This window comes from Dermacentor andersoni, chromosome 8 (genome assembly GCF_023375885.2).
Source record: "Dermacentor andersoni chromosome 8, qqDerAnde1_hic_scaffold, whole genome shotgun sequence".
NCBI classification, from domain to species: Eukaryota; Metazoa; Arthropoda; class Arachnida; order Ixodida; family Ixodidae; genus Dermacentor; species Dermacentor andersoni.
Genome location: NC_092821.1, coordinates 150,939,011 through 150,956,257, shown reverse-complemented (window position 1 = coordinate 150,956,257; position 17,247 = coordinate 150,939,011). Strand labels below are relative to the sequence as shown.

General features: G+C 45.4%; 1 protein-coding gene across 1 annotated transcript in view; it reads left to right on the top strand.

Annotated features, from left to right (window-relative positions):
* The window catches only part of LOC126525520 (uncharacterized), a 31,356-nt gene extending 19,140 nt beyond the window's left edge, over positions 1 to 12,216 (top strand). Inside the window, exons 12-15 of the mRNA XM_050173415.3 lie at positions 1,519 to 1,587; positions 7,860 to 7,959; positions 8,516 to 8,706; positions 12,055 to 12,216. Of these exons, the coding sequence (XP_050029372.2) occupies positions 1,519 to 1,587; positions 7,860 to 7,959; positions 8,516 to 8,706; positions 12,055 to 12,126 (432 nt within the window). The 3' untranslated portion in view covers positions 12,127 to 12,216. The remainder of the gene's footprint in view (positions 1 to 1,518; positions 1,588 to 7,859; positions 7,960 to 8,515; positions 8,707 to 12,054) is intronic.
* The last annotated feature ends 5,031 nt before the right edge of the window (positions 12,217 to 17,247 follow it).

Below are 17,247 nucleotides of genomic sequence, written 5' to 3'. Positions count from 1 at the left end.
TAAAACTCGTCTTAGCCACGAGCCAACTGGCTCAGTTGAATACGGTTTTCATGTCTCTGAGGAACGTGCTGGTTCTATTATTTGGCGTCTCTGAGCACGCTGCACATTTCGCAAGACACAAGGGAAGCAGTCAAATCGGGAGGGAAGTGTGCGCACGTTTCATATAAGGGAAATCGAACCTGCGTGGCCTTTATGGCGTGCTCACTCGACGGACATAAATCCGCGGACGAGCACTACACGTGTGTCGGTGGCGCCCAAACATGGCGCACACGTGGACGAAGCAGATAAGCGGCAGCTGGCGGCTGAATTCCCCGCGACTCATAACCACGTCATGCTCGTCCGCGGCATTTGGTTCGTGGTTTGAATGCCCTCTTAACCTCAAGCCTTTAGCAAATGCTCCTTCTTTCCTAACAGACGAATGAAATAAATTTCACTATGATCGAAATATTATTCTACTATAAGTTATCTCTTCGGTTCAGCTGTATACGAACTGTTCCCACAGATCATAACTTGTCGATGGCCGCCATCGTGGCGAAGGAAATACATATTTAGGCATAACACTGTGCCCGAAGCGCAAGCGCGGAATTACTGTCTGTTTCGGTCATTACTGGCTGCACAACTACGATGAGAGAGGTGAATTTTGTGACGCGTTGTAGGGAGTCTTAGCCCCCTATTCACAAATGCAGCTTAACTTGAAGCCCATGCTTGACGTGATCTACGTGACGCCTGGCGTGAACGTGCCCAGGGCGCTCATTGCGCTTCTTTAGATGCGTGCAGGACAAGCGCCACTTAGATGAAGTCAAGCATGTATGCTGCAGGTTAAGATGCATTTCTGAATGCGGGTATTAAGGATTCTCTCTTCGCATCCCGCATATGGCAAATTTGCGACATCTTCCTCCGGACCTTTTGCGGTGGCTTAGCGGTTTGGTATAGCGCTGCTAAGCACGAGGTCGCGGGATCAAATCCCGGCCGTGGCGGCCGCATTTCGATGAGGGCAAGATGCAAAAAGCGCCCGCATCCCGTACAATGGGGGCACGTTAAAGATCCCCTGGGGGTCAAAATTAATCCGGATTCCCGCACTATGGCGTACGTACCTCATAATCAAATCGTGGTTCTGGCACATAAAATCCGAGAGTTCAAGTTCAATGTTCCTTCGATTGGAAACCGTGTTCTCGGACGATCACTTGGCACAGAATTCTTGGCACAGTCGCACAGTGCGAAGCACACTCTTATCGCAGCCGCTCGTAGACGCCAATGCGCCCGGTGCTGGATCACGCGAAATCTCGCGAGAGCATGCCCGAAACTTAAGGCGCGGATGTAGTCTGGCGTTTCCAGCGTGCCACGCAGCGGCCTTACACGAATACAGCTCGAGAATACGCAGCTGCGTCTGTAGAAAAATTGCGGTGTAATGCGCTACATGTGTTCCCGATTGTTTTGGGGTGGCTCCAGCTTCTGCTAGAGCAGTGCGCGCCCTCGTTAAGACGCGGGGCTTCCGCGCTGCGTTCATTTTGCTCGCAGGGTACCGTTATGAAGGCGGAGAGCCTACATCGTCCGACCCGCTACGAGAAGGGTCCTCCCGGTCAAAAGGTGGGTGCGCTCCTTTTAGTCATCCCGTTCTGGATAGAGCCCAGTCCAAGTGCTGGGCATAGACTTTCATGCAGGTTTTCCAGGAAATGGATTTAGCGCTGTCATTGTTCAATCTCCATGCGAATGATAGGAAGCGTGCCGACCTTGACAAAATGCGTATGGCGAATTCGCGTGGTCAATTCGGTTCTCGAAGTCGCATTGTATACGAGACGCTCCAGATCCGACTCGGAGAAAGCACGCGCCACCCGAACGGCGGGTCACTTTCGGAGCAGGGAGAGTTGGGTAAGCGAGGTCCCAGAGAAGAACTTGGACGGCGCTTACTCTTCGTCTTAAAGAGTTGGCATCACAGCCGCTAAGCTGCACCTGTACAATGAATATATATATATATATATATATATATATATATATATATATATATATATATATATATATATATATATATATATTGTCGCATATATATATATAAGTCGCATTGTATACGAGACGCTCCAGATCCGACTCGGAGAAAGCACGCGCCACCCGAACGGCGGGTCACTTTCGGAGCAGGGAGAGTTGGGTAAGCGAGGTCCCAGAGAAGAACTTGGACGGCGCTTACTCTTCGTCTTAAAGAGTTGGCATCACAGCCGCTAAGCTGCACCTGTACAATGAATATATATATATATATATATATATATATATATATATATATATATATATATATTTGAATGAATGGATCCCAGATAACAACGGTGTAATCTAACCTCGGTAGAATGACAGATTTATACGCAAGAAGACAGAGTGTAGGGGCCGATAGTTTCAGAGCCCTGCGAAGAAAAAATAGTTTGTGTTGTGTGTTTGCTGTGACCTGGAAGATGTGTTTATTCCATCGAAGATCACTTGTTATGAGGAGACCTAAGTATTTATACTCTGTTACTTCGGTAAGAAAATTGTTTTTGATGCCGTATTAATAAATGTGGGTGATCTTCTTGTGAGTAATTTTCCTTGCTATAGCTTTTTCAAGATTGAGGGACATTTGCCAATTTTCACACCACGACACAACCATTTGATACGCTTGCTTTAAGAGCAGCTGGTCAGACGTGCTTTTAGTTTCGGAGTATAAAACACAATCATCTGCCTATAGTTTAATTTTAACTGGGGTGTCGTCAAAGATGTCGTTTATAGAGATCAGAAAAAAAGGTGGTCCCAGCACCAAGCCCTGTGGGACACCGGACGACACTGAAGCTTCACCTGAGCAATGCTGGTCAAAAGATACAAATTGTTGGCGTTCAGCAATATATGATGGAAACCAGGATATTAGCTTAGAGTTTTGTAGTACCAAGTTTAATTTATAAAGCAGTTTATTGTGAGAAACCGTGTCAAAGGCTTTACTAAAGTCTAAAAAATTGCGTCTGCTTGATTTCCATTATTTACAGAAACCAGAAAATTATGTATAGTTTATATTAATTGAGTTCGTGTAGAAAAGCCCCTGCGAAACCGATGTTGTTCTTTGGTGAAGAAGTTGTGCTCCTCGAGAAATACTGAAATGTGCTTATGCATTATGTGCTCCATCAATTTACAAGCGGTTGAGATTAATGATATGAGACAGTAATTTTTTAAACAGAATTTGTTGTCATTTTTGTGTAGGGGCTTCACATTAGATATATTTCAGTCTTTTGGAACCTCTGCCGCCTGCAATGATTTCGAAAACAATATGTGAATACTTTGCCACCCACTAGGCTTACCGCTTTAAAACTTCATTCAGGATGCCATCAGGACCACACGATTTCTTTATATTGCTATCGCTATATTGCTATTGCTATTTTATAGAGCATAATAAATGTGCCCAATTCACTAATGACCATATCGGGCATTGGCGGATGGAAGGAGCTGAAATTGGGCATGAAATCATTGTCTCTAGTGTAAACAGATTGAAACTCATCGTTAAATGCGTTTGCTATTTTTGAGCGGTCTTGGGTAATGCAGCCCTCAATATCAAAAGCCTTGCAGTTGCGTGATGAAGGAGAAACCAGACACCAAAGTTTTTCTCGGGATGACGAAATAAAATGAGCAATACTGCCCCATGGTAATTCTGTTTATCTTTCACAACTTGATCTCGGAGTTGAATGGTTAAGGTGGATATTTCTTGTATTCGGATATTCTTTAGACAGCCTTTTTTCTTTTTTAATCTTTTCAGTTTTCTTCTGAGCTGTAGTGCAAATTAGGGCCGGATTAAGAAAAATGAGGGCCCTGGGCTCATGCGCATGCAGGCCCCCTTTTCCTATGCTGACCCCCCCCCCCCCCCCCCCCTGTCGCCTGCTACGCTACTGGAAATATGCCATGTTTCATTTTAATTCCACCGAACTAAAAAGAACGAAGTGCGATCAACGGGATTATTATTATTGTTATTATTACAAGGAGAACAACAAAACTTGCTTGAAACGCGTGCTGTTGTAAACACCAACACATATGTTCGCTTTGTGATTAATCTGCATTCTGTTTTCAGCAACAGCTAGGCTTTAAGGAAAAGTTTAGTGCACTCAAGACGAACAAGAACGTAGAAAAGGCAACGCAGCTCAGACGTCGATACTTCTGAAGCTAGGCTTTGTTTGCATCACTAAGTTTGATCCCGTGAGGAAACGCATGGTTGTATCCAAAACATCATGAAAATTCAAGCATCAGACTGCAGTAATCGTTATACACGTTGCTCTATAGATATGCAGTAGATATATACAATACTTAAGGCAATACAAATACCATAAAAATGCACTAGAATACAGATGAAAATTACCAACTGTAATTACAAAACATTATTTGAAGATATTTTCGTGAAAGGTAAGACAAGCAAGGACGACACCAAAGAAACGTGGCACTGTAAAAAACAACAAAAATACAGTTCTTTATAAGCACGCTAAATATCACAAGAAGAACAAACAAGAGACGAACAACGAAGATTTGCATATCTTGAATTACACTGCTCAGCGTTTCATTGGCAACGTAGAGGCTGGGAGGCGACACAAGGAACTTATTGCAACTATTCATGTATAGCACAAACAGTCCTCTTTTAAAATGGCATCTATCGCGCCTTCACTTTGGCGAAATTAGATATAGTCTGTTCGAAGGATAGATCGCGGAGGAGGTCACTTTCAGTGGACATGATAGCAAGCGAGTTCACCTTGTCGTCAAGGAGGCTCGAACGAAGGCGATTTTTTATCAGCGACAACTTGGAAAACGATCTTTCGGTCTCACAGTTTGCGACGGGTGTGCTTAAGTACATTCGCAAAGCAATAGAAAGGTTCGGAAATAGATCAATAAGCTTTCTTTCGTGCAGCAACTTCATTATTCCCAGGGGACTCGTGTCCTGGCACACAGAGTTGTGCAGAAAGTTTGCAAACTGAACGATTTCAGCGGGAAATGCTGGCTCCAAATCATTTTAGTAGGTTTTCACCAACTTCTCAGCCTGCTGTCCCAGAGAGGCCTCGCTCCCAACTTCTGTCAGCAATTTTAAGAATCCGAACCTTTCGCAGAGTTCAATGTAGGCAAGCCTTTTGCACTCGCAAAGCAGAGTCTAGGCTGTCAAGTACAACATTGCAGGTTTCTAGGATAAACTTTTTTCTACCTTGTAGCGCACTATCACTTTTTCCGTCCGGGTGTTTACTCAAAACTATGCGTTTGCCCTCATCCTGATAACTTTGATTGGTACTTAGCGTGCGCGCTCTCTCTTCGAAGGTGTCAAAGAGAGGTTGCAAACAATTAACAAAGCCTTCTAGAGAGCTCAGCAGGTCTACAGCAGTTGAAATGTCTAATCCTGGTTCCTGAAGTGCTGCGCTCGTTTTGTCAAAGCGCTCCGAGATATCACTCCAGAAAATTGCCATGAAAGCAGTCTCTAGTTCTGTCACTTTTTTTTTTTTTTTTGAAGAGAGAGTGCACTTCGTTCCTAGTGTCAGCGTTTTCTTCCTCGTTCTTTGATATAGCTTCAAGGCAACACAAGACTGCATTGAAATTTTTCAGAATGGCCTTAGATGATTCAGCGTGTCTTGACCACCTGGTCTCAGAGAGACTTTTCAAAACAAGCTGCTGGCCAGTTCCTCATATGCTGTCCAAGAGATACCTCCATCGCTTAGGTGAGGCAGCAAAGAACACATACAGTCTCTGAATTACAGCGAAAAATTTGATTGCCTCAAGGCAACTGTCAACGCTACACGCGCCAACTAAGTTCAGTGAATGACCAGCACACGGGACGTAGACTGCCAATTCGTTCAGGTGTTTGATTTGAGCTTGCAGTCCTTTGTATTTTCCTGACATATTACTCGCATTATCATAAGCTTGGCCCCTAAAATCATCAATTGAGATGCCATTGGTCGTCAAGAGGGAAATCACGTTATCGAAAAGACGCAAGACGGTGTACGATTCAATTGAAACAAATCCAAGAAAGCTTTCGTACACTTTCCCATTTAAGTAGTATCGTAAAACAACTGACAGCTGATCAACGTGCTTAAGGTCTGGAGTCGAATCAACAATTAAAGATAAGTATTTTGCGCGTTTCACTTCGTCAACGAGACGTTCCTTGACAGCCTTTGCCATATGCTCGATAAATTCATCACAAATGGTTTTTGACAGATACGATAGGTGACCTTTTCCTTTGTTCCCGTAGTGTTTGATGTGCTCCTCTAGAAAGGGATCAAACTTGGCAATGGCCTCAAGCACTCCCATATAACTGCCATTTCTCGGGGAACCAAAAATCTCCTCACTGCCCCTAAACGCTAAGTTGCGCTCAGCTAGAAGCTTAACTACAACGACTACGCGCTTCAACACCTCTGTCCAGTAAGCGGTCTCAGTGACAAGATGCTTAACCAGCTCCTTGTCAATTGTGTTGCTCGAGTTAGAGCGGGCGAGCCAGGCTGCTGCGTAGTTCCGGTGCTCGACGATATTTTCATGTGCGCAAACCAATTCTGCTCTTTCCAATCAGAAAAGCCGTGCGTGGTGAAAGCACTGGGGTTGCTTGAAATGGAAAATAGTTTGCACATGAAACAAAAAATGGTACCTTTGGACTCCGAGTACATTAACCAGTGACGACGCCTCCCCATTTACAGCCTTTCGCACGAAAAGATGAGGTGACATATAGCGGTTCTGAGTTTTATTGCCTTTCGGAAGACGGAAAATTTTCTGCCCGATTTTGAAAATGCAATGACCCTTTCTCAAGGCATGCACTCCGAAAGCTGTCAGTAATAACGTCCGGCCACTTAGCAGGGTCACTTCGGAGAATCTCGCAACGTACCTCTTGCTGCGGGGGTGTCTGTACTTCTCTGTTGCCGCAATGAGAAGCCGTCTCATTCGTCTTCTCGAGGCATACTTTGTGGGTGGGAACATGATTATTTGAAGCCAAACTAACAGGAAACAAGTGAGTCGGTTCTTGGAGTGTTGTTTCCTGGCGCTCGTCAGTAGAAGGAGGCTCATCGGGGAGGTTTGGCACCTGTTGATCAGCAGTAGTAGAAATCGGGCGTGGCGGACCGGACACCTGGAGCTCTGTGACAGGGGCCCGGCCGAGTAGCATAGACATTGCTGACTCGGGAACAGGACAGGACATCCTTCTATATGGAGCGCTCAACCTCAATTGATTATCTCGCAACTAACAACAACAACAACCACAACAACAACAACGAAGTTATGCTTTTAATTGCAAAGGCTTTCCCTGAAAAAGCAACGTTTGCCGCCATAAAACGATAGTGAGAGAGAGAGAGACAGAAGCGAAATAAATAGGAAAGGCGTCGGGGTTAACCATAACATAAAAGCCGGTTTGCCGCCCAACACTGGGGGACGTGGTAGGTAAAAAGATAAGAAAGGGGCAATGAGAGAGACACAGATAGCAGGCGCACTATCGCATCATAGGATCGCGCGCAGCACAATGGCCTTTGTGTCGCTTTATGTGGCCAGTTTCGCCTCACTGTGACAAGCAACACGCTTGGCTAACAGTTAAAAAGAACGATCTTATGTTGCCCTTATATAGCGTTTTCAAGTAAGTTTTATTTCAGAAAGATTAACAGAAAATTGCTGACATCATTCCAAAGTCAATGTATGTGCCTCTCTACTCCGGCTAAATTAAAAAAAAAATTATAATTAAGATAAAATATGCGACTACACGAGCATATTTGGATTCCGTCCCTATCGAAGCGTGGTCTCAGCGGCCGGGATCGAACCTGCGACCTCAGCAGCGCCACGCCGCAGCCGCTGAGTTACCGCGCAGGTCTACCCTGGTCGCGCCTCATAGCGGTCACACGGGATCTTGCACCTTCCAGGGCGAGTGCGGTCCGCCAGGACCACCCGGGCCGCCGGGTGCACCGGGACTGCCCATGCCCTGGGTGGACGCCACCAGAAGCATCCTGGAAGAGCGCAAAGGTGCGCACTGGCAAATAGATTCTCCTCAGCCCGGTTGGTGCACGGCCGAAATCCGCGTGTAGCCTGCAACTGTCAACAAGGCACGAAGCGTCGTCTCCTTTGTCTGTGATCGCCTCTGTCTTTGAGCTGTAATCGGATTATATTGATTAAGTTTCGCATCTTTAAGTTGGCGGTAACTGTTGTAAATATGACCAACTATTTTTTGTATGTATTTTGTAGGTTACTGCGCTTGCTTTGTTCGTTATATCGGTCATGTCTTCAGCCAGCTGTTCACGTACACCGCCATACAAACGTTTCTGGTATTCTGTTAGCCGAGTTGGAAGCTCTGCGTTACGCACCAAATGTGAAGGACGAAGGACAAGCTGCGGATGGAGTATGTTTGAGGCAAGGAAACAACACTTGCTGAAACAAGGTAACCGCAAACAATTAGGGTCGGCGCAACCTGGACTCAACAAACTCCGATTATATGCCGGCGCATTTCTTTTCGTACGTGGGCTTATCTCTTCAGGTGGCGCAGTTGACTATCTCTCGTTCGATCTCGATTCTCGGCGCGCAGACGAGGATTCCGACTACGGCGACGAGCCCCCTCTGCCCGAGATGGGACCGATGACGAGGAAGACGGTGGCGTGGAGGGACGCGGCCTCGTTTCTCAAGGCCGCGTCGTCACAGCCCGTTGGCAGCCTGGCTTACGTCATGGAGTCCGACGAGCTGCTCGTCAAACTCTCTCAAGGCTGGAGGAGACTGGCGGTGAGACTTTGCTGCACATTAGATAGATAGATAGATAGATAGATAGATAGATAGATAGATAGATAGATAGATAGATAGATAGATAGATAGATAGATAGATAGATAGATAGATAGATAGATAGATAGATAGATAGATAGATAGATAGATAGATAGATAGATAGATAGATAGATAGATAGATAGATTGATTGATTGGGTTTAACTTTAACGTCCTGAACGAACTCTGAAAATATGAGAGCCGCCCTAGTGGAGGACTAATCATGACCACCTCGGGCCGGTTCTTTTACTGTGCACCTAAACTAAGTACACAAGCGTCTTTGCATTTTGCGTCTATCGAAATATGGCCGCCTCGGCGATGAATCGAATCCATGCCCTCGAGCTTCGCAGTAGAACATCATAGCCGCAGCTATCGCAGCGAATTGATTGTCGCATGCGATAGACGTTTATGACTGGTATGGTGATGAGTGTGCGTATACAGATATCGCGCGTACGAAATGCCAGGCTTGAAAGAATTCCAGCATTATATTAAATCACAAGGAAGGAGACGGTCAAGATTTGCCCCAGTTATGGGCCCGTTAGCTTTCTTTCTGTATTGCACAAAATATTCGTCAAGATACTTTTGAATGGAATCGAGGCCACACGACTTGAGCCAGCCCAGCGGATATAATGAATTTAGAGAGGCATGTTCGGCAATAGATCTCACCCATCTAAGTCACTCGGTAATTGTCAAGTCTGCGGAATATAAGAAAACCCTCTATATGACATGCTTCGATAATAGATAGGCGTTCGATTAAGCAGAGATACTAGTACTCATTACGGCATTGGGTGTTGGTATTTCAACGAATTCTATAATATTTAAGCGTAGTAAAGACAAGCTTTCTGGAATAGCTAGAATGCTTCCTTTGTAGTCAAATTGTCAACGGCGGCGGACGTCAGACGACGACCGATATGTAGACTAACTAACACATTCATTCATTACTTCAGTTTCGAATAGTTTCGAACGAATACATACATTCAGTTTTCGAATAGATTTAGCATATATATCAAAACATCAGTTGTGCACAAACAAAAATATAATATCTGAGAGAAAGCACGATAAGCTTTATCCTGGTGTAGCAGCGGCCATAAAACACGAGAACTTGCGTAGCGGAGCAGGCTGCACCCTTCGGGGAGCCACACTTCACCGACTATGTAGCGATGATTCGTATTCTACGAATAGTGTGCCGTCGTGTGTGCGAAGAAACTGTTTATTTCTTCCTAATGCTCGACTGTTTCTTCTAAGAAACAACACTTCGCTACGTGCAGTGTAATGACAGAACCTTGCTGACGTCTTGATTACTAGGACTTGAACATCGTTTTATACCAATCGTGAAAACGGCTTATCATTATTCGAAAACATTTGGTGTAGGCCCTGACGTACTACAACAAAAGATCCTGCAGAGACCAATAAATGTTTTTGGTGATAATGATGATTCGAAAACTATTCGAAAGGTATTCGATAAACACGCCACGTTAGTCCAGTGGCTATGTCGTTGCCCTGCTTGCTTCGACCCAAGGCGTGACAGGATCAATCCCGGCGGCAGCTGCGGAAGCATTATGACGGCGACGGAAGGAAAAAAGAAGAAAAAGAAGAAAAAAAAACGCTCGCGTGCCGTGCACTGCGCGCCCGTTAAAAGATCCCCAGGTGGTCGAAATTAATCCCGAGCCCTACGGACCACGGCGTTCCTTATAATCATATCCTGGCTTTCGCACGTATGACACCAGACTCGAATTAATTTAAAAGATATTCGCGATTTCTTTCGATTCGCTTCTGGCACCGTTAGATTCGGATTCGTTTCCGTCGCAAAAGCTGCTATTCGTGCACTCCTATTCACGAGGAAACTTTTGCTATGTAACGAGGCGCACGTGCCAAACATATCAAAGCGCTATATATCTTGCACACGGAAAGAACGTGTAAGGGTCTTGTGTTCTTTCTCACCAATACACGCGCATATGTGGCCTAACGATATGGCATTAGGCCCTGCTGTGCGGGAGTGCCCTGGTTCAAGTCCCACCATCGGAGACTCGATTTTCTTATTATTGCGCGATTGAGGCTATATACCTGGCCGGACCTACGAAGAAAACACGGGTATTGATCCTATATGCATCGTTCGCATTAAAGCTCGAGCCGCCTGATAATGCGTCCGAGGGCCGTGCTTGGCTTTCTACGGGGAACTTCTAGAGCAATCAATAAACGCTAGCTCGAGAAAACCATTGACTCTAGAATGTCACAGCTCTTGTTACAGTTCTACGTATACGTATACCTGGCGGCCATCGATTCCTTATTCACGTGCCAAAGGATCGGTCTCAGGCATTTGATCAGTAATGTGCAACGAGAAAAAAACAGCGGCAGGATAGACAATTGCTTACGGCATTCTTGCAGTTCGCACTGTTCATTCAGTTGTCTAAACCGACATCTGTCGGTAAGATTTTCCCATAGCGTCCACGGGTGATGTCAACGCGGTAAGCCAGGCGCTGCGCTTTATACCGCGCCTGGTCCCGTCTTGCAACTGTCGTCGCGGGCATGGCGGAGGCATGTACCAGGTGCTCTTTCTTTCCTTTTTTGGGGTGGGGAGGGGGGGTAGGAGGATTTAGCATAAGGTTTAATAAATCGCCTGCGGTAGATAGAACGATTCCAATCATGCAGCTGAATTGCGCGGTGAAGCGGAGACCATTTGCGCAAGAAATCTAAATGCGTAATTGATTAAGGAACACGATCTCACTAATCAGCGTTTAACTAAATAATTTATGGCACATTAGAATTTACACATTGCAACCAGTGAGCGCTCCGGGTGCATCATCCACTTGGAATGATTCTTGAAAATGCGATTTTCGAGATAACGTCATCAAAGTTGACGGTAAAATGCCCTGCTCTTTCCCTGACTGTTTAAACAAAATGCCGTTTTATGTCTTGCCGGACAAAAATTACTGGAACACCAGCATATTTATTTGCACACTTCGGGAGTACATATTTCTCAACTGATCTCATCTCGAGAATTTATTCCAAGTTAATATGCCTTGCGAACTCACCGGCTGCAATTTGTATATTGCAGTATTTGCATTAAGTTAATTGAATATGAATATAATCATTTTTTTGTGAATTAGTCGGTTATGCAAATAAAGGTCTCGTGAAAATAATGCCCGCCTTTACGAGTAATCCAGCTACGAGTGGAATTGTAGTATTCTGCCGCCAGACGCCTTATAAGCATTGCGTTAACTCTAAGTAAAAATAAAAAAATAAAATAAACAGCTTATATGGGTCAGTACCTGTGCCTTGGCTCGCTCATTCATTGTTTTATTCTCCTTCCAGATTGGTCCGCCACCGACTTGGGTCGATGACAAGAGCGAACGAATGAGTGAGCAAGAAATACGAAGCGATTGAGTGTTGGAAGCGGTGTGTCTTTCATAAATGTATGGAGTTCAGCTGTGGTTGACTGTTAGGCCTCCAAATTAAAGGCTTCACAGACTGCTATCTCGCTGGGTCAAATTTCACGGACCTCATGGCTTCGATGAAAGTAGAGTGAAACAAAGCGCTCTGTAGCTTCGCATCTTCTCTGGGCACCTTCACTGACAGCTGCTCGATGGGCTTTGGGTTGCCTCGTGTTTCAACAGCGGAGCTGTTCTAAGTCTAGCCTTCGCCGTCCGTTGTCCTGTGTCACGCAGAGGGGCAGGAGGCAGAGTGCACGCCAGGGAAGGGGGAGGAGAGGGGTATAGCAGCAGGTGCTTCGCCGGCGCGCGCCCTTTCGCCCCATGGATTGCGATCGGCGCGAGCGTCAGCAGGAGTTCGCACGGGAGCGGCAGCGCCGACGTCGCGCAAGTCCCGAGCTTCGAGAGTGAGAAGCGCAAGCAAAGCGCCAGCGGAGAGAAGCCGCTACCGCCGAGGATGGAGAACAGGAAGCGCAAGCCAAGCGCCGGTGGAGGCAAGCCAACGCCCACTTTCAAGAGAAGGCGAACCAAGCCAAGCGCCAACAGAGGCAAGCTAACCCCCAACTTCGAGAGTAGGAGGCCGAGTAGAGACGTCGACGCAGAGAGATTCTTCCCACGGAGGATGGCGAGGGACTGTTCAAGAGAGAATTTCTCAGCCGTGAGTGCGGCAACAGCTGCAAGATGTGTGATAGACTGCGGTTTGATCACAGCCTCACGCAACTGAAGAGTGTGCGCAGTCCGGAACCGAAGCTCGAATCTAGCGAAACGACGACAACGAGACAAAAGACTTTCATGAAAATCGCGCTAAACACGAGTTCAAACTTGAGAAAACGACCACCAGCTTCGCTGTTTTGACAGCTTTCACTGCGTAGAACTGGCTTTCTTTCGCGATTCTGGGCAATATAGTAGCTCTAACGGGGTAAGCGCTCTAGTTTTGAGGACCCGGGCATATAGAATGTGCAACACTACCGTTCATCGCAGAGGTCGCGTGCGATCTGCCAATAATTGCATATATTCTGCAGCGGGGTTTCAGGGTCTAGCCTCACACCTGCCTTATTCTTGCAGCGTGGTGGCACTCGCATCGCGGTCTGCGGGAAACTTTAGGGATACTGTTCTGGACATTGTCAAATTCTACCGCGTTGAAGTTTGTAATGGCGGCACTTTGATCCAATCAGAGAGACCGCAACAGCCCTCAGGGCCAATAAAAGATGACAGGATGGCGAATTCGACAGTATGGCGGAGTTTGACGGTGTCCTGAACCGTTCCCTAGGTCTAATTAGCTTCCGGTCTAGATCTGCCTATACTGCTTGAGTCGTCTCATTTGAGCTGATGCAGAACCTATGATTTCTTACGATCATTCAGTTGTTGCGGCCGCCGCGTGGTACCGCAAGAAGTGCCGCTTTCTTGCCTTCGCGAACACGCCTCCTCGCTTCGTGACCGACTGCAAAAGTACGTGTAGCTGTGATTTCTAGTGATCTGCGGTCAAGCAAAAACATTTTCTATAGCTTCCTAGCAATGATGTGAGATTTCGACTCGGACAGGCGGCTTTCAGCGTTCGCGTAAATAACAACGAAACAACACCTCGTATTGTTTCGTTGTTTTGCACTTTATATTTTTTAACGATTACATCAAGATGCGTTTTCTTGAAGTTGTCTTCAACGAAGGAATATCATGAACTGATCATGTCAGTCATGTGCGGTACAAAATGTCGCTCTTAGCGGGGCTTATCAAAAGCTCGAGTTTCTGCTAGCAACTTGGTTAAACAGACGATTGTACTTACATTTATGCAATGTGTGTCTTACAACGTTGTAACGCCTTCATGTGCCAACTGTACCGTTTCACCAGGAATATGGGCCTTGCCAGGCCATGAGCCTTTCTAGCCTAGCCTCTGAAGCGGCGATGTATTTTATGTACGATGTTGCATGTTGCTTGCAAAGTGATGTAGATGAGAAGATATTGTTTTACATGTTTGTGTATAATAGGCAAGTTCAGTAACAACACAGCAGGCCCCAGACCAGGGGCTCCACCTTGGAGGCACTCACCGCGATTACGTAATGTAGCTATTATTTTCTTTCCCGCTAATTCAACCAGTTCTTCACGTTTAGAGGAAATCCGTTCTTTGGCTGCAGTTGTTGGCAGCAATTCATTACTCACAGAGTACAAGAGCGCCAATCAAGGAGGCTTACCACATCATACGAGAAATACTCTTAAATTTCACGCACGTTGCCTACACACAGTTCCAACTGCGTAAGGAGGGAATATTTCCTAGGACAGACTTCTAGTGGTGCTAGGTGACCCACGTCAGACTGGTAAACCTTGCACGACTTGAATGCGTGGAGCAAATGGCCTTGTTTACATATCTGCTGCTGTTTTGTCAAAGCGAGAAGAATGTACTTCAACGCGAGAGACGTGAATCGCCGACCTGAAAGCAATGAGAAAAGTCATCGCCGCTAATAAGAAAGTTTACTGTTTGTGGAGCTTCTTTCTTTATTCAAAAATACCCCGCTTTGCCCAAGGGCGTGTAAGCAAGAAAGTTACAACTTGGGAAAAAACAACAGATTTTCATTAATACAGCACACTTCGTCACAAGACAATCGATTTCACTCTGTTACAATTCGAGAAAAAAAGAAGAGTTAGCATAAAGGTTCGTTATAGTCCGGTATTCTAGAATATTACGGTCATGACTAGTTATCTTGGATATATAGTGTGGCAGATTAAGATAAGTGCCTCGGTTAATTCTGTTCTTGTTATTATATATTTGAAATAACAACTTCAAACGCAATTTTCTTCCGCGAGTGGAGAACGCTTCCCATTCTAGCTCGCTTTTCATTTCAGTGCAGCTCTCCCCTCGCCTGTATCGCTTCAGAACGAACCTTGCGGCTCTATTCTCTCGATTTTATCAATAAAGGTTTTCTGGTGAGGGTCCCAAATACAACACGCATACTCTAAGAGCAGACGAACGAATTAAATATGAGCAGTGTTCTTCAGGGTGATGATTTCAGATTTCGTTTAACAAAATTTAGCGCTCTGGCAGTTTTTGCAACTACATTATTTATATGTGCATTCCAGTAACAATCACTGGAAAACGTCTCACCCAAATATATATACATAAATTGCTGGTTAATAATATTACTATTCAAAAAATAACGGGTTCCTTTTTCTTCCCCCCCCCCCCTTTTTTTTGTGTCAAGTTTTCAACAGGGTGTGGCTGAATACAATATTTTTTTTCCTTTGCCTGTGCTTTGTATTAAATACCCTCGTTACAGTTGAGGGGGCCTCGGCGCTCTGCTCTGTCTTCTTTAATGTGCTCGACGTGTGCGAGCAACGCACTACTTAGCGAAGCGAGAGCTGAATCTCGACGTGTGAGTCATTTATCGTTGAGTTTAAGACTTTAATTTTACGTTTTTCGTCAACCAGTTACATGTAACCAATTATTCAATTGACGGAACAAGCTGTAACAAACGACGCAGCTTTGAGAATCTGCATTTGGTGAAAAATATAGTAAAAAGGCCCGAGATTGTGCCATGCAGCAGCCTCGCAAATACGCATGTTCAAAAGCTAAACTCGCGGGGTGTCAGTATTTGTTTTCTATTTGTGTCTCAGTATTTGCCGGACGACTCGAGCAGATGCTGGTACGTCCCGACAGCGAAGGCCACTTAGGCCGTTATAGCCAGCAAATCGCATACAAACGATTTTTTCAGCTTTTCATCGGGCCAACCGGCACCGTCTTTTCCGAGTCCTAGCAACGATGAAGTGCTGCGCCTCATAGGGGAGCCAGATGCTGGGCAACCACAATATTGTGCGCAGGATCCGTATATGTTTCAACACTGTCCTACACACCAGCGCACACTTGGAGCGAAGTGATTAAGCTCCTTCGCTTTTCTTCGTTTAATTCGTTAGCATTCTTTCGATACTTCGCGAACTTTCTGGGGGCTACGTTTGTATCTACGTCTGTTTCTATCCAACCGTTTCCCCGCCTACCTGGGTCACTGGGTATAGTCCGTGGTCGAATGCCTAGAGTGTCTGGCTGCTGTGCTGGGGGAATAGGGCTCCATCGGAGAAGGGAGCCTGGTTGCCACATGACGTGTTTCTCGGCGTTCGCACGCAGCGGCGCGCCACGAATTTCGGAGGCCACGCCTAGGCTTCCCCGCGGCGGCGCTAGACGGCGCCGAGTGTTCTTGGGGAAGCGCAAAGGAGGAATTCCGTTACAGAACACGCATCATACATAAATCGTTTTGATGGTGGCAGTACTTTGTGCCACTGTAATGATTCAATGATACACGCCTTACTGTCGACAGTCACCCTGAGATGTGTCCCACCGAATTTCTCGAGCTAGTTTTCAGTGTTGCTGCTGAGGTCTTCAGAACGTCAAGGTCGGAAAAAAGAGTGTACGTGTGGGAGTTGTCGGTAGCCGTTTACGTGGTAGAGGTAGAAAGAAGATGGGAGAGCTGAAAAGGGCGTGTATATGTGCATGGGTGTATGTGTATACGGTGCAGTCATGTTAAAGTTTTACGGATTACAAAAAAAAAAAGTCGCCGATGGCAGGTGGCATAGTTCTTGACATTGAGCTGTGTGATTCGAAGAGGCGGGAATTCCTAGCACGAGAAATCGAAAGACATATTTAACTATTCAACAAAACATCACCAATTAGCTTCATCATTAATTATTTATCGGCACGTATTGCAATTTACAAATTTTAGCTGGTGAGTTTCCAAGACGCATCTGTCTACTTGACATTAATTTCCAGAAGAACACCAGTTTCGAGATGATTTTCCCACAAAGAGCGGGATGAAATACATGGGCATTAAAGTTACTTTTGTGCTTTAATGCATAGAATAGCGTTTTGTCTAAAAACTAAGCAGAACAACAGTGCATTCTTACGTTAAGTTTTGTGGAGTATATCTCCAAACCTGTGTCATTTTGTAAATTCATTCCAAGAATACGCATTGAAAATTCGCCGGCTACAATTACTATATTACATATATTATTACAATATACACGGTTTTTTTTTAATTTCACAAAATTTTAAAGGTATTTCCTATGGCAGAGAGCACAGTTCAAACCCTTGATCTAAATT